Here is a 24,542-nt window from a genome sequence, read left to right as displayed (position 1 = left end):
CCCAATAGCTGGGATTACAGGTGTGTGCCATCATGCCCAGCTACTTTTGTATTTTTCAGTAAAGATGGGGTTTTTCCATGTTGGTCAGGCTGGTCTCAAACTCCTGACCTCATGTGATCCTCCCGCCTCAGCCTCTCAAAGTGCTGGGATTGCAGGCATGAGCCACCATGCCCAGCCACATTTATTTTTAAGGAAGCTCTGAAGCAGAATCACTAGGCATAAAGCTTATGGAATATTCCTTGAATTATCCTATATAATAATATAAAATCAGAAACACCTAAAGACTGAGAAGGGCATGATTACATATTTCTGGTGCATTATTATCAACCCACTTAAAAAACCATACCTTAAAGAACACAGCTCATACAACAGTGTTTAGGGAAATATGAACTGTTTGAGTCTAAAGGTATCTCCACTTTCTTAGACAAACATATCACTAGAAGGAAATGCAGTTGACTCCTGAACTTAGAAGCCTCTTAGAATAAGTATCAGTTATAAGGACAGGGCTCAAAGAAAGGCAATGGTGAAACAGAAGTCAAAGGAGGGAAGAGTTTGGGAATTTGGGGAAGGGTTGGACTTAGTGAGGTTTAACTTACTAATCCCTAATCAGATTGTTCACATAGCGGGGAAAAACACCTAGATCCAAGATTTAAAAGAAGAAAACACTTGTGTTACATGAATGTGTGTAACAGATTTACAGTGGACCCTTGAACAACACAAGTTTAAACTGCACTGGTCCACTTATGTGAAGGTGCAAAAATAAATTTATTGGAAAAGTTGGAGGGAGATGTATGACAACTTGTAGACAAACCAGGCAGTCTAGAAATATTTAGAAAATGAAAGATACGTTGTGAACGCATACAATATAGATGTTAGTCTACTTATGCATCAATCGACTGTTTATTGATAAGGCTTCTGGCCAATATTAACCTATAAGTAGTTAAGTGTTGGGGAAGTCAAAAGGTGTACATGGGTTTTTGACTGCCTGGGGGCTGGCACCACTGACTTCTGGGTCAGTATTTCTGACCTCTAATACATTTCTTCTGTATTTCTCCCTCTAATACATTTGTCTAAGAAAGTGGAGTTACCGCCAGGCTCCGTGGCTCACGTCTGTAATCCCAGCATTTTGGGAGGCTGAGGTGGGCAGATCACCTGAGGTTGGGAGTTTGAGACCAGCCAGACCAACATGGAGAAAACCCATCTCTACTTAAAAAAAAAAAAATACAAAATTAGCCAGGCATTGATGGTGCATGCCTGTAATCCCAGCTACTTGGGAGGCCAAAGCAGGAGAATTGCTTGAACCTGGGAGGCGGAGGTTGTTGTGAGCTGAGATTATGCCTTTTCATTCCAGTCTGGGCAACAAGAGTGAAACTCTGTCTCAACGACAACAACAAAAAAAGTAGAGTTCTCTTTAGACTCAAACAGCTCATATTTCCCTAAACACTGTTATATGAGCTTTTTCTTGTGTTCTTTAAAGTATGATTTTTAAGTGGGTTAATAATTTATAATAATGCACTAGAAATATTTAATCATTCCCTTGTCAGGCTTCAGGTGTTTCTGATTTTATAGTATTATGTAGGATAATTTAAGGAGTATTCCATAAGCTTTATGCCTGATGACTCTGCTTCATAGATTCTTCAAAAAAAAAAAAAATGCAATGTTGAGTCAGTAAGTGTATGTGTATTAAAAACTCTTATTATTTACTTTTCCCAAAAGGCAAAACGCTTTTTTATACCAACATTTCATGCACTCATCTGACCACCACATTGCAATCCTTTTTTTTTTTTTTTGGAGACAGAGTCTCACTCTGTTGTCAGGCCAGAGTGCAGTGGAGCCGTCTTGGATCACTGCAACCTCCACCTCCTGGGTTCAAGCAATTCTCCTGCCTCAGCCCCCCCAAGTAGCTGGGACTACAGGTGCACGCCACCACGCCCAGCTAATTTTTGCATTTTTAGTAGAGAGGGGGTTTCACCATGTTGGTCAGGCTGGTCTCTATCTCTTGACCTCATGATCCATCCAGCCTCCTAAAGTGCTGGGATTACAGGTGTGAGCTGCCGCACCGGCCTAGGGTTCTTAAATCACTGATAACTTTAAAATCTTATCTCTTCATCCCTTGCTTCTGTCTACATATTATTCTTCAAAGGTCAGATACACATCTGTTTTTATGAAGCCCCAGAGTCACTAAACATAACGCTTATGGAACATTCCTTAAATTATCCTATATAATAGTATAAAATCCGAAAAATCTTAAGACAAGGGCATGATTAAATATTTCTTAAATATTAAGTCCTAGTCATACCTTAAAAAGACTCTGTCTGGTATTTAGTTCATCTTAGCAGCTTCACTGCTGGTTTCTTTATGCCTGACAGCCAGTTACAGTTGAGTATCTAGTTAGGTTTATTTCATGGTTGGAGATTGAGCAGTTTAGCTTCCAGCAGATACCTGCCATTCTCCAACATTCATTTACTCCCCCAAAGGGACTATTAATCCTTTGTTCTCTGTGTCAAAGCATTTGCCATAAAACCATGGAGACGTTGGCCAATCTAGTCCGCTCATGCCCAATCAGATCTTTTTTCTCCATCTTTGTCATAAAATCTGAGTGAGTGGGCTGGGCATGGTGGCTCACGCCTATAATCCCAGCACTTTGGGAGGCCGAGGCGGGTGGATCACCTGGGCTGAGGAGCTCAAGACCAGCTTGGCCAACACGGTGAAACCCCATCTCTATTAAAAATAAATAAATCAGTTGGGTGTGGTGGCATGTACCTATAATCCCAACTACTCAGGAGGCTGAGGCAGGAGAATCACTTGAACCCAGGAGACAGAGGTTGCAGTCAGCTGAGATCAAGCCATGACACTCTAATGGCAAAGAGAGTGAAACTCTGTTTCAAAAAAAAAAAAAAAAAATCTAAGTGAGTGCCTTGACTGTGTTAGGTCAAGGCTCTGGGATGGATTCTTCAGACACAACTCTGCAATCTCAACTTCTCATGATATCAGGATTAGACTGACATTGAAACTTACAGATATGGGAGGCTCCAAGGATTTGGAAACTGGTCAAGCGAAAAGAGAACTGAGAGGTGGCAGATATGCACATGCCTTTTTGGGGTGACATTTTCACAGGTTTGCGTATGGGGCACGTCCTTCATAGCAGGAGCCTGTCCAGGGGCTACAGTATATGGGTCCCTACTCAAAAGGAGAGGAAGATGGGGAACCCCTGCAGAGGTGGGGTAGAATTGGAGAGGTGACCTATGTGTCTGTAGGTGTTACCGCTCAGCACAGTGGGGAGGAAGACCTCTTGGGTCCAGGAGCTCCAAAGGGCAGAGAAGCTTGCAGCTGGTACATGTTGGGAGCAGTTTCGTGAGGTATGCAAAGCAGGTGGGCTCCACGTGGCTAAAAATCTGGTCATCTGGTCTGTGTTTAAAACAATTGGATGTATAAAAAACTTGAGTTTGAAGCCAGTGGGCTTTATGCACTAACAGATTTCAGCCTAGAGTGAACAACTCACCTAGGGGCTGCCCTGAGCTCATTTATCTAGTAATGGGACAGAATAGAGTACGTTGTAACTTAAATTTCTTTTCAGCAGCATACAAGACCACACACAGCCTATTTGCTTATTATGATAACGGTTGCCTCCCCATTAGGAGATTTTATAGATATCCTATAGATAGTCCTTACAGGTATCAATGACATACCTTCAAGGAGTAGAGTCATTGTAAATACCACCAGTTGCCATACAGATTATTTTAGCAGAGAGGAGTTTCATATACAACAGCATATCTTGTAAGAGACCCTAAGCATAGATTTCCAGTCTGCCCAGGGGTGACACTCACTTTCAAAAGAAACACTTTCCCTCCAAAGTTCCTGTATTACACCCACCTCCCAACCTATAAGCCATTTGCTAATCAGGGATGACTTTTACAAGAAGAACATTCCCGTCTAACACAACTGATGTTCTACCTTAATAGAACCTAGGAGTTTACCAAGATCAATTCACAAGGTCGTTGTCCTGGAAAGAAAGCGTTCAGACCTATGGTTGATGGCCTATCAGAAAGGTGCCTCTGTCACACCACGGGAAGTTTCTGTGATGTCAGCTTTGAATGAATTGGCATTACTGTGTGGTTTGATTGCCTGATTCCCCATCTGTGTTTTAGATCTCATACTTCTTATTCCCCGAAATCCCTTCTGTGAAGTCTGCCTTCCCTGGAGAAGTAAGATGGCAGAACCGGATTCTACTGACTGGGACCTGCTGTGGTATCTAGAGAGTCTTAATGACAGGGAATTTCAGATTTTTAAGAATTATCTGCAACGCATGATTTATGACTTTAACCTGCTGAAGATTCCACAAATTAATTCAGAGACGCCAAAGGAACAACTGGCTGCCTTGCTGGCCATCTCTTATGAGGGGCAGCACATATGGAATATGGTATTCTGCATATTTGAAAGGATGCATAAGAACAATCTTTGTCAGAGCATCACTGACAGACGAAACCGTGAGTAGGGTGCTGAGAAGGGCGGGTAGAAATCAGGGGCACTTCACAGGAAGCTTGGTGTTGGGCCTTTTTTATTTGTTTTCCAGTAGGGTTTTGGGAAACAGGTGGTGTTGGATTATGTGAATAACTTCTTTAGTGGTGGTTTCTAAAATTTTGGTGCACTCACCACCTGAACAGTGTACACAGTACTCAGTGTGTAGTCTTTTACCCCTCACCCCCTCTCACCCTTCCGCCAAGTCTCTGAAGTCCAATGATTCATTCTCACGCTTTTGCGTTCTCACAGCTTAGCTCCCACGTATGAAAACACAATGTTTAGTTTTTCATTCCTGAGTTATTTCACTTAGAATAATGGTCTCCAGGTCACACAGTTTGCTGCATATGCCATTATTTCATTTCTTTTTATGACTGAGTAATAGTCCTGTGGGTGCACACGTGCGTGCGTGCGTGTGTGTGTGTGTGTGTGTGTGTGTGTGTGTAGTCACAGTTTCTTTATCCACTTGTTGATTGATGGGCATTTGGGCTGGCTCCATACTTTTGCAATTGTGAATTGTGCCACGATAAACATGTATGCAAGTATCTTTTTTGTATAATGATTTTTTCCTCTGGGTAGATACCAAGTAGTAGGATTTCTGGATCAAATGGTAGTTCTGCTTTTAGTTCTTTAAGGAATCTCCACACTGTTTTCAAGGTGGTTTACATTCCCACCAGCAATGTAAAAGTGTTCCCTTTTTACCACATCCACTTCAACAACTATTTTTTATATTTTATTTTTTATTAAGGCCATTCTTGCAGGAGTAAGGTAGAATCATATTGTGGTTTTGATATGCATTTCCCTGATCATTACTAATGTTGAGCATTTTTTCATGTTTTTATTTTCTCAAGGACTGTAGGATATTGGCCATTTGTATATCTTCTTTTGAGGAGTGTCTATTCATGTCCTTACTCCACTTTTTGATGGAATCAATTAGCTTCATGGTTTTGATACATGAGTTTTCCATACCTAAAGAACCAGTCTTCAGACCCGGAAGTCACATGAGGACTGGGGATGGATTGGATGTGGATCACATCCTGTCTCGTGGCTTTCTGATTCTACCTTTATTTTCTGCTTTTAGGCTAAAAAGCAGAAGCTTATAGGATTATGCCTTATAGCTTACAGAAATTAGCTTATAGAAATTAGCCAGCCAAAGGATTAGACTCAAAGAAAGTACTTATGCTAGAGCAGATTTCCCAGCATGGAGCTCTGTCCTAGAACCATAAGATCCAGCCACAGAAACGTAGGGAGCTCTGTGTAAAGATCATGGAGAGTTAGCATCCTGGGTGCCTCCTAAGCAGACCATCCTCACTGGCTCATTCAGCCCCTTGCTGAAGGGACTACTGTCCCCTAACTGGTCATATGGAGAAAAAGATTTCAGGTTGTGTCCAGTCATAGACACAATCACGTATTCCCACTGGAAAAGTGAATACCTGAGGGGTCAAGAGAACTGAGCAAGATCGTAAATCTAGTCTGAAGTCCCCTCGGTCCCTGTCCGCCTCTCACCTTATTTTGTTGTTGTTCTCTTTTGTTTTAGGCCTTGAGCAGCCTGAAGCCATGTTTTTTCATTTGTCTCTAGTGATTAAAAAAAAAAAGAAGGATGAGGAAGGGGCTTTACTGGCAGAACCACAAATGAGCCAAGAACCCACGACTGTTTTCTCTCCACGTGACTGCCTTTTTTTTAATTTTATTTTTTAGACAGTCTTGCTCTGTCACCAGGCTGGAGTGCAGTGGTGCAATCTTGTCTCACCGCAACCTCCGCCTCCCTGGTTCAAGCAATTCTCCTGCCTCAGCCTCCTGAGTAGCTGGGATTACAGGCGCCTGCCACCACACCTGGCTAGTTTTTTGTATTTTTAGTAGAGACAGGGTATTACCATGTTGGCCAGGCTGGTCTCGACTTCCTGACCTCAGGTGATCTGCCCACCTCGGCCTTCCAAAGTGCTGAGATTACCGGCATGAGCCACCGTGCCTGCCTCTATCCATTGTTTATCTTCTAGGCATCTAGAAAGACTTACAGGGACAAGCCAGACAGGTACTGAAAATGTACAAAGTAGCTGCCAGCTCTAGATAAAGTGTATTGTAGCAGAAGCGGCCGTGGGAAACGGATCTCTCAAACATGGAATAAAGGAGGGAGGAGTTTATTCGGCCGGAGACCAGGCAGTAATTTGTTGAAAACCCAGCTCCTCTAACAAAGGAAGGTTCTGCCTTTATATAGGCTTATACTTTAGATGTTACACGTGGAAGAATCTTAGGTTCATAGTTTTAGGACTCACATGTGAAAAGGTTTTGGTTTACAGTTTCAGGAGTCACATATGAAAGGGTTCCGGTTTACAGTTTTAGGACTCACATGTGAAAAGGTTTCTGGTTTGATCTTGTTTTAAGTAAAAATAGTGCCTTCTGGAGAGTTTCCTCAAGACCTAGCCTGTCACCTATAGGAAGGCAAAACCGGAGGCGCCTGTGGGTCAACCTTTTCTTCTATTGACATGCAGCATGATAGTCAAAGGGGAAGTTGATCTGAGAAGCCTAGGTCTCCCTCTTCAATATGTTCAGACTCACTGCTGCCCCTGAACTGGTCATATGGAGAAAGAGATTTCAGGTTGTCTCCAGTCATAGCCTAAAACAAATAACTGACCATCTACTAAACTGCTGTTGGTTAATTGGTCATAGTAGTGAGACTCCAGTGTTACCTGACCTTCTGATGTGATGAGAACCCGGATCTGGAGTGTCTGCCTCTTTAACATTTAATTGTTGGCAACTATTTCAAATTTTAAAAATGGCTTAAAATTTAAAACCATCTCATGGGTCAGGTCCAGGTTTGGTCCCAGATTTAAACCTCTGGCACAAAATGAGAAGATACGGAATCAGCAGAATCAGCTGAGCAATAGGGAAACTTGGCTAGCGTATCCCACTCACCCACCTTATTCGAAAGCTGAAAGCTGCTTTTTCATTTTTCACATCTTCTTGCATATAAATTTACCAGAAAAAAATCTAATACGTAGTGTACGGTATTCAAAGAATACACACAAAAATAAAGTCCCCTGGAATCCCATGTCCTTGAGCTACAGCCGACATTAATAGCTATTGCCTGCAGGAGCTTTCCAGTCAGACAGATACAAATGTGTAAAAATAAAGTTGGGCCAGGTGCAGTGATGCATGCTTGTACTTTGGGAGGCCGAGGCAGGCGGATTGCTTGAGGCTGGGAGTTCGAGACCAGCCTAGCCAACTTGGCAAGACCTCGACTCTACAAAAACATTTGCAAAAATTAGCCACGCATGGTGGCGCATGCCTGTAATCCCAGCTACTTGGGAGGCCGAAGTGGGAGAATTGCTTGAACTCTGAAGGCTGAGGCTGCGGTGAGATGTGATCATGCCACTGCACTCCAGCCTGGATGACAAAGCAATACCTGTATCCAAAAAAAAAGTCACACTCTATACTATACTCGGGCCCATTTTGATTTACCAAATTTCCACATAAGCATTTTCAGATAAGCTTAAGAGCACCTTAAGCCGTCCCCATTCTGCCGCTCCTTCCAAAGGAGGAACAACTGATCAGTTTTCATAGACACCCTTCCAAGGTTTTCACCAATGACTTACATCAACATATCTAGATAGAGCAATTTGAATGGAAGAAGCAATCTCTAATGGATAAAGAAGTGATACTGTAAGGGAGGCATAATCTATAAAAAAAAAGTTTCCAATGAGGGTTTTTAGCATGAAGTGTTGTTGAATTTTGTCAAAGGACTTCTCTGCATCAACTGAGATAATCATGTGGTTTTTGTCTTTGGTTCTGTTTATGTGGTGAATTACATTTATAGACTTGCGTATATTGAACCAGTCTTGCATCCCCGGGGTTGAAGCCTACTTGATCATGGTGGATAACCTTTTTAATGTGCTGTTGCAATCGGCTTGGCAGTATTTTATTGAAGATTTTTGCATCTATGTTCGTCATGGATATTGGCCTGAAGTTTTCTTTTCTTGTTGAGTCTTTGCCGGGTTTTGGTATCAGGATGATGTTAGTCTCATAAAATGATTTGGGAAGGATTCCCTCTTTTTGGATTATTTGGAATAGTTTCAGAAGGAATGGTACCAGCTCCTCTTTGTATGTCTGGTAGAATTTGGCTGTGAACCCATCTGGACCTGGGCTTTTTTGGGGTGGTAGGCTCTTAATGGCTACCTCAACTTCAGACCTTGTTATTGGTCTATTCAGGATTTCGACTTCTTCCTGGTTTAGGCTTGGGAGGAGGCAAGTGTCCAGGAATTCATCCATTTCTTCCAGGTTTGCTAGTTTATGTGCATAGAGTTGTTTGTAATAATCTCTGATGATGGTTTGTATTTCTGAGGAATCTGTGGTGATATCCCCTTTATCGTTTTTTATTGCATCAATTTGGTTATTCTCTCTTTTCTTTTTTATTAATCTGGCTAGTGGTATGTCTATTTAGTTGATCTTTTCGAAAAACCAGCTCCTGGATTTATTTATTTTTTTTAAGAGGTTTTTTTTGTGTCTCTACCTCCTTCAGTTCTGCTCTGATCTTAGTTATTTCTTGTCTTCTGCTAGCTTTTGAGTTTTTTTGACCTTGCTACTCTAGCTCTTTCAATTTTGACGATAGGGTGTCAATTTTAGATCTCTCCTTGCTTCTCATGTGGGGAGAAATGCAAGCTATAGGCAAAGGGGAGGAAGGCAGCAAATCACACTGCCACATGTGTACCTATGCAACAATCTTGCATGTTCTTCACATGTACCCCAAAACCTAAAATGCAATTAAAAAAAAAAAAGGTTCCAATGGTAAGTCCTGTTAGAGAACCTGGTGTGTGGTTTTTCCTTCAGTGAGTCAGGGAGACACATCCACCTCACTCAGCTAGCAGACGCGCTTCGCGGATGAAGAGTCCACTGTTTACCTCTGCGATTTGCTCAGGTCGATACGTTCCATTTCCCTGAGGGTGAGGCCATAAGCCCAATGGAGAGTGGATGCTGACAGGCCAATGCTTCAAATAACACTTTCTATTAACTGCTTCCTGGACAGGATCAGTGGTGGGAAAAGGAAACAAAACCCAAGAACGCTCTCTGCTTGACGCTGCTTAGATACTCCCTTGGTTAAGAGTGCAGACAGTAAGTTACCCACGCTGGCGTCTGAACCCCAGTTGTGTTTAATTGATACAGACCCTTGGCAGAGCTGCTTTCGATATGCCTTTTAATGTCCAGCGATACAGGGGCAGTGCTTTAATAACTCAAGAAACAAGGGTTCATTAAACTGGTCATTCCCACAAGTAGCGGATACGTACAATGAACAAGTCCAGAGACGTAAAGGGATTTCTGTTATATAAGGATCCTTCAGCTCTTCTGGTCACACACAGAAGTAACTGTGCGGTAATGCTAATTTGCTTCTCTCACTGGAGTAACTCTTTCACGATCTATACGTATCCCATAACGCCGTGTTATAAACCTCAAATATCTATGACAAATCTTGTTTTTAAAAGATCATTTCAGCCGGGCGCGGTGGCTCAAGCCTGTAATCCCAGCACTTTGGGAGGCCGAGGCGGGTGGATCACGAGGTCAAGAGATCGAGACCATCCTGGTCAACATGGTGAAACCCCGTCTCTACTAAAAATACAAAACATTAACTGGGCATGGTGGCGCGTGCCTGTAATCCCAGCTACTGAGGAGGTTGAGGCAGGAGAATTGCCTGAACCCAGGAGGCGGAGGTTGCGGTGAGCCGAGATCACGCCATTGCACTCCAGCCTGGGTAACAAGAGTGAAACTCCGTCTCAAAAAAAAATAAAATAAAATAAATAAAATAAAAGATCATTTCAAACCATACCTTCAAAATGTAACTAGAATTAATATTTAACTCCTAAACATCAACTAGGTTATTAGTAGCAGTAGGTTGACAATGTGACTCCTAAATTATTTTTATTTGAATGTTCAAATTTAAAAGTCAACTGAAATGAAAGAAATTAAACTATAGATCTTTAATTTTTGTGGGTACACATCAGGTATGTATATTTATGGAGTACATGAGATGTTCAAGCATGCAATGTATAATAATCATATCATGTGAAATGGGGGATTTGCCCTTTCAAGCATTTATTCTTTGTGTTACAATCCAATTATACCTTTATTTTACGGTGTATAATTACTGACTATATGTCGCTCCGTGCTATCAAATACTAGGTGTTTTTCTTTTTTTGTACTCATTAACCAACCCCACCTGCACCCCACCCCATCCCCCATTACCCTTCCAGACTCTGGTAACCAGTCTTCTATCTCCATGAGTTCAGTTGTTTTCGTGGTGTTTTAAGTTTCCACAAATAAGTGAAAACATGTGATGTTTGTCTTTCTGTGTGTGGCTTCTTTCACTTAAGGACCACCAATTCCAGCTATGTTGTTGTAAATGACAGGATCTCATACTTCTTATGGCTGAATAGTACTCCATTGTCTAAATATACCACACTTTCTTTATATGTTGATGGACACTACCATTGCTTCCAAATATTGGCTTTTGTGAACACAGCTGCCACACACAGGGTACTGCAGACATCTGTTTGATAGACTTCTTTCCTTTCTTTTGGGTATATACTCAGCAGTGGGATTGCTGGGTCATGTGGTAGCTGTATTCTTAGGTTTCTGAGGAACCTCCAAACTGATCTCCACAGTGGTTTTACTAACTTACATTCCCATCAGGAGTATATGAGGGTTCCATACTTACCTGGCAGGGGAGATACCATGAACACAAAGGTGGTTTTCCCAGAGTGAGGCTTATCCAGTGCACTCCAGATGTGCTGGCCCCTGCAATTTCCCCAGATGTGGCAAACTCCACTGCATAATTTGTGGTAGTGGGGACTGCATTCACACTTTCCCCTGGATAAAGAAAAAAAAAATTTTTAAGAGTGTATGAGGGTTCCCTTTTCTCTGCATCCTCTCCAGCATTTGTTATTGTGTGTCTTTTAGATATAAGTTATTTTAACCAGGGTGAAATGATACCTCACTGTAGCTCTGATGTGCATGTCTCTGATGAAAAATGTTGAGCACCTTTTCATATGCCTGTCTGCCACTTGTATATCTTCTTTTGAAAGATGTTCAAGTCTTTTGCACATTTTTGATCAAATTATTAGACTTTTTCCTACACAGCTGTTTGAGCTCCTCCTATGTTCTGGCTATTGACTCCTTTCAGATGGGTAGTCTGCAGATATTTTTTTCCCCATCTCTGGGTTGTCTCTTCACTTTGTTGACTGTATCTTTTGCTGTGCAGAAGCTTCTTGATGTGATCCCATTTGTCCATTTTTGCTTTGATTGCCTGTGCTGTGGGGTATTGCTCAAGAAATTTTTGCCCACAACAATGTCCCAGAGAGTTCCCCCAATGTTTTCTTGTAATAGTTTCATAGTTTGAGGTCTTACATTTAAGTCTGTGATCCATTTGGTCTGGCTTTTTTATATGACAAGAGATAGGGATCTAATTTCATTCTTCACATGAATATCTAGCTTGGCATCCTTGTCAAATTAGTTCACTATTAATGTGTGGGGTTTTTTTTCTGTGTTCTCTATTGTGTTCCATTCATCTATGTGTCTGTTTTTATGCCAGTACTATGCCATTTTGTTTATTTTAGCTTTATAGTATAATTTGAAGTCAGGTAATGTGATCCCTCCAGTTTTGTTCTTTTTGCTTAGGACAGCTTTGGTTATTCTGGATCTTTTATGGTGCCATATAAATTTTAGAATTATTCTTCCCATTTCTGTGTAGAATGTCATTAGTGTTTTGATAGGGACTGAATTGAATCTGTAAATTGTTTTGGGTAGTCTAAACATTAACGCTTGGTTATTTTCATCCATCAACATGGAATATCTTTCCACTTCTTGGTGTTCTCTACAATCTCTTTCATCAGAGTTTTATAAGCTTTCCGTAGAGATCTTTCAGTTTTTTGGTTGAGTTAATTTTTAGGTGTTTAATTTTATTTGTAGCTATCGTAAATGGGATTACTTTAATTTTTTTCTTACAGATTGTTCACTTTTGGTGTATAGAAATGCTGAAGGGGGGAGAGAGAGAGAGAGAGAGAGTGTGTGTGTGTGTGTGCGCGCGCGCATGTGCAAGCGCAGGTACGCACATGCATTTGTGTGTATTCTATGTATCCTGAAACTTTACTGAATATTTATCAGTTCCATAGAATGTGTGTGTGTGTGTGTGTGTGTGTGTGTGTGTGTGTGGTGTGTTTAGATTTTTCCCAAATATAAGATCATATCACCTGTAATCAAGGATAATTCAGTGTCTTCTATTCCAATTTGGATGCCCTTTATTTCTTTTTCTTGTCTGATTTTTCTAGCTAGTACTTCTAGTACTACATTGAATAGTGGTGACAATGGATATCCTTGTCATGTTTTCAATCTTAGAGGAAGGGCTTTCAGCTTTTTCCCATTCGGTATGATACTAGCTGTGGATCTGTCAATTGGCTTTTATTATGAAGTATGTTTCTTCTATACCCAGTTTTTTTTTCTGTACTTTAGGTTCTGGGGTACATGTGCAGATCATGCAGGATTGTTGCATAGGTACATACATAGCAAGGTGGTTTGTTGCCTTCATCTCCCCCCATCACCTATATCTGGTATTTCTCCCCATGTCATCCCTCCCCATCCCCCGACTCCCCAGTGTCTCTCCCCTAGACCCCCACCCAACTGACCCCAGTGTGTGATGCTCCCTTCCCTGTGTCCATGTGTTCTCATTGTTCAACATCTGCCTATGAGTGAGAACATGCAGTTTTTGGATTTCTGTTCTTGTGTCAGTTTGCTGAGAATTATGGTTTCCAGATTCATCGATGTCCCTATGAAGGACATGAACTCACCATTTTTTGTGGCTGCATAGTATTCCATGGTGTATATGTGCCACATTTTCCTTGTCCAATCTATCATCAGTGGGCATTTGGGTTGGTTCCAGGTCTTTGCTATCATGAGCCACTGCAACTGGCCATTCTCTACCATTTTAATATGTTTTCAACATGACTTTGACTTTCAGTGGATTTTCACAGTTAGGAACCTTAACAAGTGGAACATTTAGCAAGGTTGTTGCCTGAAATAACAGTAGAAAATCCACATTATGAACTTGAAAATCAGGAGATTTTGCGGGAGAGTAAAGATGTATCCTGGTGGCGGTGGTTTTGCTCATCATAAAATGTGACAAGGAAGAAATGCACTAAGGAATCAACTTAAGGTTTTAAACTAAGTTTATAGAAAATACAAAGGTCCTTGACAGACTTTATTGACCACAAAGTGTCCTCAAGAAAGAGCTTCAGGGTCATAGGATAGTTCTGATTTAAATTGTTTGAGGAACCTCTGCATCATTTTCCATAATGACTCCTCTAATTGACAGCCCCACTAACCATACACAAGGCTTCCCTTTTCTCCACTTCTTCACCCATGCTTACCTTTTCTTGTCTTGATAATTTCCACTCTAACAGGTGTGAAGTGAAGATCTCATTGTGATTTCTATCTGCATTTCTGATTCGTGATGTTGAGCACCTTTTCATCCCCTCTCCTTTTGGACATGTAATTACATGTATTTTACACTCGCCCTTGGATGTGGTATCACAGTTCCCTGATGGCCTGATTGGTTTTGTGATTGTGTTTCCTCTGTGCTTGTTAGGCTTGTTATCCTCTGTGATTGTGTTTCCTCTGTGCTATGTTTCCTCATCCTTTCTTCTGCTGTGTGCCATCTGCCATTTCTCCATTCCAATGAATTCTTGGTTTTGCAGAGTGAGTATTTTAAGTTAGGGAGCGTCCATCTGATTGGTGTACTCTATATACATAATATATGGGTATATATACTTAATATATTAAGAAACTTAGAAAATTCTTCCTAATTCCAAAAGCTGGGTTGTATGTACATATGCTTCTGTTTCGTTTTTTAAATTTTGCTTTTGACAAATAGATATGCACAGTTATAGGGGACAGTATGATGTTTTGAAATGCTTCCAATGTGCAATATTGACATGAAGCTAACAAATGCCTTATCTTGTACTTATTATCTTACGTGTGTGTGTATCTATGTGTGCATGTGTGTGTGTGTATGTGTGTATGTGTGTGTATATGTGTGTGCGTGCATGTATGTGTATGTGTGTATGTGTGTGTGTCTGTGTGTGTATGTATGTGTGTCTGTATGTGTGTGTATGTATGTGTGTATGTGTGTGTATATGTGTGTGTCTGTATGTGTATGTATGTGTGTGTGTCTGTGTGTGTGTCTGTATGTGTGTGTATATGTGTATGTCTGTGTATGTGTATACGTGTGTGTGCGTGCACATATGTGTATATGTGTATGTGTGCATATGGGTGTGTATATACATATATATATATATAAATCTCCAACTGTAAAGTCTCTGTATGGCAAAGGAGATGAGGGAAGAGACCCATGGATTAGGAGAAAATATATTGGTAAACTATGTATTATATGGAGCTAATATCCAAAATATGTAAGGAACTCAATAACAAGAAAATAGATAACCTAATCAATAAATTGGCAAATAAAACCCCACCCTAAATAGACATCTTCCAAAGATTGTTTTCTTGATTATGAATCATAGTTCATAATCAAGAACCATACTCATAATCATCACATGGTTTTCTGCTTCTTTGAATCTGAATTTTTTACTGTTTGCTGAACATCATATATAAAAACAATGAGAAGCATGCCCTGCGTCTGCCAGCTTGTTACAGATGTACTAAATTGGGCCTGTGCAGCCATGTGGTCTTGAGGGTGGGATTAGGCCCGTCTGTGCATCAGGCTCATCTCCACTGGGGAGGGACAGTGTGTCACATTCCAGTTAATTCAGGTCCAGCACGCCAGCCCTGCTGCCGCTGTTAATCATTGGCTAGCTTTTATTCATCCCATCAACGTTCTTCCACACCACTGCTCTCCCTCTTCTGCCGGCCCTTGCCCCAGGGATAAAAACATTTTCAAGTATCTGCTCACAAAAGAAGTCATTCCCCTCTGGGGATTCACTTATTTAGGCTCATTTCTGTATCATACCTCTATGATAGCTTTCTACTTACATCTTACTATTTTTTCTTTTGTTTTTGTTTTTGCAGTATGTCACCTTATATATTCTCAAGGAATAAAACCCCCTTTACAATAAATTTTTTAAATATATTTTATTGCACTTTAGGTTCTGGGGTACATGCGCAAATCATGCGGGATTGTTGCATAGGTACATGCATGGCAATGTGGTTTGCTGCCTTCGTCTCCCTTGCACCTATATCTGGCATTTCTCCACGTGTTACCCCTCCCCAACTCCCTACACCCCACTGTCCCTCCCCATTCCCCCTCAACAGACCCCTACAATAAATTTTAACTTTATTCCATATATCATTTCATTTATCTTAAGTAGTTCATTAAATGGTCAGGATTTAAGTAATGATATGCATAAATAAGAAAATAGAAGGAAAGATGAATTGACTGATGGGCAAAGATGTAATAGGTTAGCTGCTTCGAGCTGAAGACATGCCCGGAAACAGCCCCTGAACTCAAGTTATCCCCTCAGAGGAAAAGCTGTGTGTGAAACTAAGCATTCTAACTGAAGGCTACATAAAATGCTATGGAACCCCAAAAAAGGAAGAAATATGTCCCTGATGCCAAGAAAATGAGAGGGATGCCCTTGAAGGATAAAGAACAATGCTAAAATAGATGTCCATTCCATTGTATGGGTGAATAGGTTTTACTCAACCTTTTTCCTTTAAAGCAACATGGGCTGGGTGCAGTGGCTCATGCCTGGAGCAGCACATTGGGAGGCCAAGGCAGGTGGATCACCTGAGGCCAAGAGTTTGAGATCAGCCTGGCCAACATGGTGAAACCCCGTCTCTACTAAAAATATAAAACAGTAGCCAGGCGTGGTGGTGCGTGCCTATAATCCTAGCTACTCGGGAGACTGAGGCAGGAGAATCGCTTGAACCCGAGAGATGGAGGCAGCAGTGAGCCGAGACTGCATCACTGCACTCCAGCGTGGGCGACAGAGTGAGACTCTGTCTCAAAAACAAATAAAGCAGTATGATAGTAAATATCCTTGTAGCTATATCTTTGTGATGAGTAGTAGTAAGTAAAAGATTCTTTTTTTTTTTTTTTGAGACGGAGTTTCGCTCTTGTTACCCAGGCTGGAGTGCAATGGCGCGATCTCGGCTCACCGCAACCTCCGCCTCCTGGGTTCAGGCAATTCTCCTGCCTCAGCCTCCTGAGTAGCTGGGATTACAGGCACGTGCCACCATGCCCAGCTAATTTTTTGTATTTTTAGTAGAGACGGGGTTTCACCATGTTGACCAGGATGGTCTCGATCTCTTGAGCTCGTGATCCACCCGCCTCGGCCTCCCAAAGTGCTGGGATTACAGGCTTGAGCCACCGCGCCCGGCCTGTAAGTAAAAGATTCTACTGTACTTTTTCTGTAGACATGAAGACAAGGTAAAACTGATTTTACACCTTAAACTTTTATCTTTGCATTTCTTTCTGCCCTATACTTGCTGGTTTAGGCAACATGGAGGCATGCAAAGCTCTCATGAGAAGAAAATTCACGCTGCAATGGGAAAATCGCACTTTGGGAGAATTTCATTATAAATTTTTCTGTGACATTGCAGCGGATGTGTTCTACGTAATTCACTTAGCCTATGATCCTACCAGCCGTTACTCAGCAACGGATCTCAATGTGTTCCTGATGGGAGAGATGGCATCTGGCAAAACCATGATTCTAAGAATGGCAGTGACGAGGTGGCTCAGTGGTGACATGTGGCACAACACGATCTCGTACATCGTTCCCCTCACTGCTCACGAAATAAACCAGATGACCAACATCAGCCTGGCTGAGCTGATCGCCAAGGACTGGCCCGACCACCAGGCTCCCATCGCAGACATCCTGTCTGATCCTGGGAAAGTCCTTTTTATCCTCGAGGACTTGGACAACGTAAGATTCCAGTTAAATATCGACGACCGTGCTCTGTGTAGTGACAGCACCCAGAGAGTTCCAATTGCAGTTCTCCTGGTCAGTTTGCTGAAGAGAAAAATGGCTCCGGGTTGCTGGTTCCTCATCTCCTCCAGGTTCACGAACGAGGATGTCATAAACATGTTCTGCAAAAACACGGATATCTTCACGACCTTGCATCTGTCTAATGATAAGAGGGAGGTGTATTTTAACTATTTCTTTAATAACCGCCAGAGGGCTTTGGCAGCCCTCCGAGTTGTTCATGACAATGAAATGGTTGCGACTCTGTGCCAAGTACCCATCTTATGCTGGATCACGTGCTCTGCCCTGAATCAGCAGTGGGTCAAGGAGGAGCAGGACCTCGAACTCTGCTGCCAAACTCCCACGGACGTACATGCCCACTTCCTTGCCGGTGCGTTAACATCAGAGGCTGGGCTTACTGCCAGTCAGTATCACCTAAATCTCCTCAAACGTCTGTGTTCGCTGGCTGCGGGAGGACTGTTCAAAAACACCCTAAATTTCAGTGGGGAAGACTTCAGCTATGCCGGGCTTACTGAGGCCGACGTCTCCGTGTTGCAGACCTTGAATATTCTCTTGCCAAGCAGCACTCATAAAGACTGTTGCAAATTCATCCACTTGATCCTCCAGGAGTTCTGTGCGGCCATTGCGTACCTGATGTCAGTACCTCCCTGCCAGCTCCCCTCGGGCATGGGAGAGTCTAAAGAGAAGAGAGAACAATACTGTGACTTTAATCAAGTGTTTACTTTCATTTATGGCCTTCTAAATGAAAACAGGAGAAAGATTCTTGAGACAACCCTCGGCTTCCGGCTACTGAGAGTAGATGCTTTCAGGCAGTACTCAGTGGTATACATGAAACATTTGGGCCAAGACAGGGAAACGCTGACGCACCATTTGTCTTTGTTTTACTGTCTCTTTGAGAATCAGGAGGAAGAATTTGTTAAAATGACTGTGGACCCTTTGCAAGAGGTTACCGTTTACCTTCAAACCAAGAAGGATATGATGGTCTCATTATACTGTCTGGAGCACTGCCATCATATGCAGACACTTAAGTTGAGTGTTCAACGCATTTTTGAAAGCAAAGAGCCAACTGTGAGGCCGACGGCTAGGTGAGTCTTTAAAAAAAAAATCCTCTTTCCTGTTTTGCTGAGACCTGCCCATAATTCTAGAGCTGGTTGATCAGAACAACACAAACTCGGTTCCATAAAGAACTTGATTTCCAATCTAGCGTCTAATTAGACCAGTGACTTCAGTGTCTCTGCTTCTGTTTAAACTGAAAGTTTGAGTTAAACCTCAGCACTGCTGACCCCTTCGGCCAGCCCATTCTTTGTGGTGAGGGTCTATCTTGTGTGTTGTGAAGTGGTTTAGCAGTATCTCTGGTCTCTCCTTTGGCCAGTAGCATTTCCTTTTTTCCAGCTGTGACAGCAACAAAAATCTTTAGACATAGCCAAATGTCTGCTGGAGGGCAGAACTGCCTCGTTGTCAACCGGTGGTTTGACCTAATTTCTTCAGATCTGTTGTACAGATTAAAGAGAAATAAACCTTGTACTGTTACATTACAGGCGTGTTCATGATAGCACAAAACTTGTGATATGTATTTTTAATATGACATTTTAAAATATTTAATCTCACATTTAAAGGCCCTGCACTCTGCTGTATCTTACCTGAATATGGAGTCACCAACTAGTTCAGTGGGTCTGAGTATTGAGTTTTCATGGTTGACCCTACTTTATTTCTTGCTGCCTGGTATTAAGTCTGAGTGAAACAACAGGCACTCTCAAAAGATACTTTAATATACATGTTTCTTAAATTGCTGGAGTTGAATCGATTATATTGGAAAACTCAATTTTTCTTCCATGTAGTCAAATGAAGAGCCTTGTCTACTGGAGAGACATCTGCTCTCTTTCTCATACAATGGAGAATCTCCAGGAGCTGCATCTTTTTGACAGCGACCTTAATAATCTTTCAGAAAGGATCCTGTCTAGAGCCCTGGAGCATCCTAGATGTCGACTTCGCACACTTAGGTAAGTACTATATCAACCTCTGCCTTAGAGGTTCCCCCAGGAATAACAGTGGTCTCTTTTTCTTTCTCTGGGAGAAGACAATATACAAAACCTACTTTCAGGTCAGGCTCATCAGGGCCGAGGCTCCTTCTGTCCTTGTCTCCCATCTTTAGTGTGTCTGCGATAAAGATGACCTTGGGCCACAATGACACTGAGGTTCCAGCCAACATGGCTGCCTTCAAGGCAGGACACAACAGAGGGGAGAAGGAAAGGTTTATCTCTAAGCTTCAGGAGCTTCCTTAAGGGAAACTTTCCAAAACTCTTTCTTTTATCACTTCTGCTTGCATCTCATTGGCCTGTTTATCTTGTCCTCACACAGCTTCACATAACTGCAAAGGGGGACTGGGAAAGTAGTCTCCTGCAATCAGGAAGAAATAGTAACAATTGGAGTTATCTTAAGGAAGAAAGCAGAAATGGGTCAGTGTAGGGGTCTAGCAGTTTCTTTCCTGGGGAGGCATTAGAATCAGGTGAAAAGCAGCTGCACTTGCCTAAACACTCATTGGGATAATTAGTATTTATCTGAGTTTACAGTAGCTCTACAGGGAATGTCACTAAATTATTCCGCACACATCAACACATATGATGTTCTTAGCATTCGGGAAGCCCAAGAGTTAGCTTTATTTTCATTCAAGAAGAATGCCTACTTGGAAGTGCTAGTCTAAGCACTTGGGATATATCGAAGGGGAAAAAAGACAAATGTCCTTGCTTGGCTATCTGATGAGACAGAATATAGGAAAACATAATAAGTGCATGCATTTTAAAGTATTTTAGGATAAGAGTGCTATGGGGAAAAGAATGGCAGGGACAGGTGCCTAAGTGGGTATTTGGGGGCGTGGAAGGGCACGGGCTGTAGTAATAAGTTCCACAGAGAAAGTGAGATTTGAACAAAGGCTTGAATGAGGTGAAAGAATGAATCAAAGAAACAACCGTTGGTTGTTCCCAGGTGGGAGAGATACGTGAAACAGAGGCTTTGTGTTCAGAGACCTACGTGGTTAGACCAGTGGAGAGGAAGGGTGTCAGGGAAATGGCTCAGAGGTGTGTATGGCAAGATCATGGTGTTGTAAGCCAGTGTCGAGACTGGGTTTTCTGGAGTGAGGTGAGGAGTTTTGAGGGATTTTTGGCAGAGATGCCATAGTTTAGCTTGCATTTCAAGAGACTCATTCTGGATACTGTGTTTAACAATGGCCAATCATGGAGTAAGGGCAGAATCTGAAAGCTCAGAGGAGGCTCTTTCTTGGTGTTTTCCAGGTGAAAATCAATGGTGCTTCTGAGGATGTGAGTTGTTTTTTGCATATGGTGTGAAGAAGGCCTTCGGTTTGTCTTCTGCCTGTGACTAGTTGGTTATTCCAGCACCATTTATTGAAAAGGGAGCCCTTTCTCCATTGCTTGTTTTTGTCGGCTTTGCTGAAGATCACATGGTTGTAGTTGTGTGCCCTCATTTCTGGGATCTGTATTCTGTTCCACTGGTCTCTGTGTTTGTGTACCAGTACCATGCTGTTTCGGTTACCATAGCCTATGTATAGTTGGAAATTGAGTAGTGTGATGCTTCCAGCTTTGTTCTTTTTGCCTAGGATTGTCTTGGCTATTGGGGCTCTCTTTTTATTCTATATGAACTTTAAAATAGTTTTTTTTTCTAGTTCTGTGAAGAATGCCATTGGTAATTTGTTAGGAATAGGGTTAAATCTGTACATTTCTTTGGGCAATATGGCCATTTAAAAAATATTGATTCTTCCATCCATAAGCATGGAATGTTTTTTTCCATTTGTTTGTGTCCTCTGATCTCCTTGAGCAGTGTTTTGTAATTCTTGTTTTGAGATCTTCTACCTCTCTGGCTAGCTGTATTCCTCGGTATTCTTTGTGAGGCAATTGTGGATGGGATTGCGTTCCTGATTTGGCTCTCAGCTTGACTGTCGTTACTGTATAGGAATGCTGGTGTTTTTTGTGCATTGATTTTACTTTTCTCTTTTTGTATCCTGACGCTTTTGCAGTTTATCAGCTGAAGAAGTTTTGGGGCCAAGACTAACGGGTTTTCTAGATACGGAATCACGGCATCTGCAAATGGGATAGTTTTACTTCTGCTCTTCTATTTGGATGCCATTTATTTCTTTGTCTTGCCTGATTGCTCTGGCTAGGACTGCTGAAGCTGAATGATTTACATGTGCTTGATCCTGTGGCTGTACCAGCCATCAGCATATTATGGCTTTTGCTCTCAGTATAGAAAAGCATGATTAAATTTATGCATGTGGATGTACATTTTCTTAGCATCCCACTCGTGAGTCCTGCTTAAGAAAATCAGTAAGGGGAACACACAATAAAGACCCAGGGATCACTTCATGGTCAACAGGCTGACCTTGGAATTAGCAATAGTCTTTGGACCTGACTAGAAATGTAAGATGGAGAGCAATGTGCGAGGACGTAATCCACGCCAAGAATCTTTATTCTAGAATGAAGTAAGGCAGGCAGGGGAAATTGCGGAGATGTTCAGACCTTTACTGGCCCTTTCGTGCTACTTTGTCTTCTGCAGATTGTCGTATGTCTCGACAGGCACTGGTTTTGAGGACTTACTCAGCGCTGTGGCTTTTAACCGGAGCCTGACCTGCCTGAGCCTCAACTGTATGTCCATTTCCCTAAACATGTTTTCACTTCTACATGAGATCCTGATTGAGCCCACATGCCAAATAACTCATCTGAGGTGAGTCACTGCTCGGCTGAAACCTCACTGCGTATGAGGGAGATGGCTGGTGTTGGTGTGTAGAGGTGCCCTTCTGATAACACTACCTGCTACCTACCTTTGATGCCACTCATTCCTCAGAGATTTTTAGCACATGCTTTATTTCTTGCTCACCAACATGATTCCTGTCTTCTGATTTCAATTTCTACATTGATGTTTTATATAAAATGGCTTCTCCCTTGACTAATATTTCTCTAATGATCTAATTCCTCTGGTCATTCTTGAAGTACAGACGACTCGTGAAACCCTAAAACACTGTCCAGTGGAAATTATTCAAGCCACAAACTGAAATTTTCCAGGAGCACATTGAAAAGCAAAAGGAAGCAAGTGAAACTAATTTTAACAGTATCTTAACCCAGCATATCAAATTATATCCATACATAATTAGTACAAAAAGCTATTGGTGTGATTTTTATGTTCCTTTTTTGTGTAGAGGCTTCAGAACCCATTATTTCACAGAGAGTGTCGCCATTCTGGCACATTTTCATCAGAAATAGTTGACCTCCATATTGGCTGCATAAAATTTGCAATTCAGAGAACTAATTCACATGCCCGTGTCATAAACATACTTAAATCTTCCAATAATTTGAAATCAACCTTTAAATTTAAACTAACCAGGCCTGGTGGCTCACACCTGTAATCCCAGTACTTTGGGAGGCTGAGGGGTGGATCGCTTGAGGTCAGGAGTTCAAGACCAGCCTGGCCAACATGTTGAAACCCTGCCTCTACTAAAAATACAAAAATTGGCCAGGCATGGTGTCAGGCGCCTGTAATCTCAGCTACTCAGAAGGCTGAGGCAAGAGAATCGGTTGAACCTGGGAGGTGGAGGTTGCCGTGAGCTGAGATCATGCCACTGCATTCCAGCCTGGGCAACAAGAGCAAAACTCCATCTCAAAAAATGAATCCATAAATAAATTGCAGTGTAAACGTAGTAAAACAAACAATCCACTCCCGCAGTCACACTAGCCACGCTTTAAGTGCTCAGTAGCTCTTTTTGCTAGTGACTCAATATTGGATAGTGCCACTTTCTACATCTCATCTCCAAGAAATGCATTTCGCTTGTGCTCTCAACTTCAGGTACCTCATGCTCTAATGGCACCTCCTGCATTCTCAAGCTACGTTGTCTTGTAAAGCAAATTTGCCCACCCTTTAAGGGATTCTCCTGCCGTAGCCTCCCGACTAGCTGGGACTACAGGCACATGCTACCACGCCCAGCCAAATTTTGTATTTTTAGTAGAGACGGGGTTTCACCATGTTGGCCAGGATAGTCTCAATCTCCTGACCTCGTGATCATCCACCCCGGCCTCTCAAAGTGCTGGGATTACAGGCGTGAGCCACCGTGCCCAGCCATGACCACCATTTTTAACTCTCTTTCCAAAGCTGTGAGTTTGGTAGTGTTGCCTACTGGGTCCTTTAGCCATTTGAGCAGCAGCTTTCTACTCCTTTACCTCCCTCATCCCTCACTTTCTGGTTTTTGTTTTGTTTTGTTTTTATTTTCGTTCTGAGATGGACTTTCACTCTTTTTGTTTGGGCTAGAGTACAGTGGTGCAATCTCGGCTCACTGCCACCTCCACCTCCTGGGTTCAAGTGATTCTCCTGCCTCAGCTCCTGAGTAGCTGGGATTACAGGCGCCTGCCACCATGTATGGCTAATTTTTGTGTTTTCAGTAGAGACAGGGTTTCACCATGTTGGCCAGGCTGGCCTTGAACTTTTGAGCTCAAGTGGCTCACCCCTCTCAGCCTCCCATAACCTGAGGCTATGCAGAATAAAACATCAGAAGTCCTTGTAAATGTGATGATGGTAAGTTGAGGGTCATGATCAGATTTCTGAATGTGATCATACCCATATCCCCCGATCAGATGGGCTGCTTGATACCTGACTTACCGTTCTGAACTGTCACCCTGGAAGGCACGTGGAGATGAACGCAGAAGGGGAAGAAACTGCCTTCCCACAGCCTTTCTTGAATCCATAACCTTGACCAGATTTGAACTCTGAGAAGTCGTGTTGGGAAAGAAAGTTTAGAAGTAAAGGGATCTAGGCCGGGCGCGGTGGCTCAAGCCTGTAATCCCAGCACTTTGGGAGGCCGAGGCGGGTGGATCACGAGCTCAAGAGATCGAGACCATCCTGGTCAACATGGTGACACCCCGTCTCTACTAAAAATACAAAAACATTAGCTGGGCATGGTGGCGCGTGCCTGTAATCCCAGCTACTGAGGAGGTTGAGGCAGGAGAATTGCCTGAACCCAGGAGGCGGAGGTTGCGGTGAGCCGAGATC

General features: G+C 42.3%; 1 protein-coding gene and 1 non-coding gene across 4 annotated transcripts in view; both read left to right on the top strand.

Annotated features, from left to right (window-relative positions):
• The first annotated feature begins 4,210 nt into the window (after positions 1–4,210).
• Positions 4,211–24,542, top strand: part of NLRP11 (NLR family pyrin domain containing 11) — a 32,395-nt gene continuing 12,063 nt past the window's right edge. For 2 of the 3 annotated variants that reach the window (XM_037744980.1, XM_017546616.2), the window contains exons 1-4: positions 4,211–4,487; positions 17,011–18,583; positions 19,337–19,498; positions 22,062–22,229. In XM_037744980.1, the coding sequence (XP_037600908.1) occupies positions 4,211–4,487; positions 17,011–18,583; positions 19,337–19,498; positions 22,062–22,229 (2,180 nt within the window). The remainder of the gene's footprint in view (positions 4,488–17,010; positions 18,584–19,336; positions 19,499–22,061; positions 22,230–24,542) is intronic. The other variant, XM_037744979.1, reaches the window with a different exon arrangement.
• LOC119473871 lies at positions 11,214–11,375 on the top strand. Its single transcript, XR_005203121.1, has one exon. It is a non-coding gene; the product is annotated as a U1 spliceosomal RNA (small nuclear RNA).

Source organism: Cebus imitator, unplaced genomic scaffold (assembly GCF_001604975.1).
Source record: "Cebus imitator isolate Cc_AM_T3 unplaced genomic scaffold, Cebus_imitator-1.0 Scaffold190, whole genome shotgun sequence".
Taxonomy (NCBI): domain Eukaryota; kingdom Metazoa; phylum Chordata; class Mammalia; order Primates; family Cebidae; genus Cebus; species Cebus imitator.
Note: the sequence above shows the minus strand (reverse complement) of the source record. Positions and strands in the feature narration are given on the sequence as shown.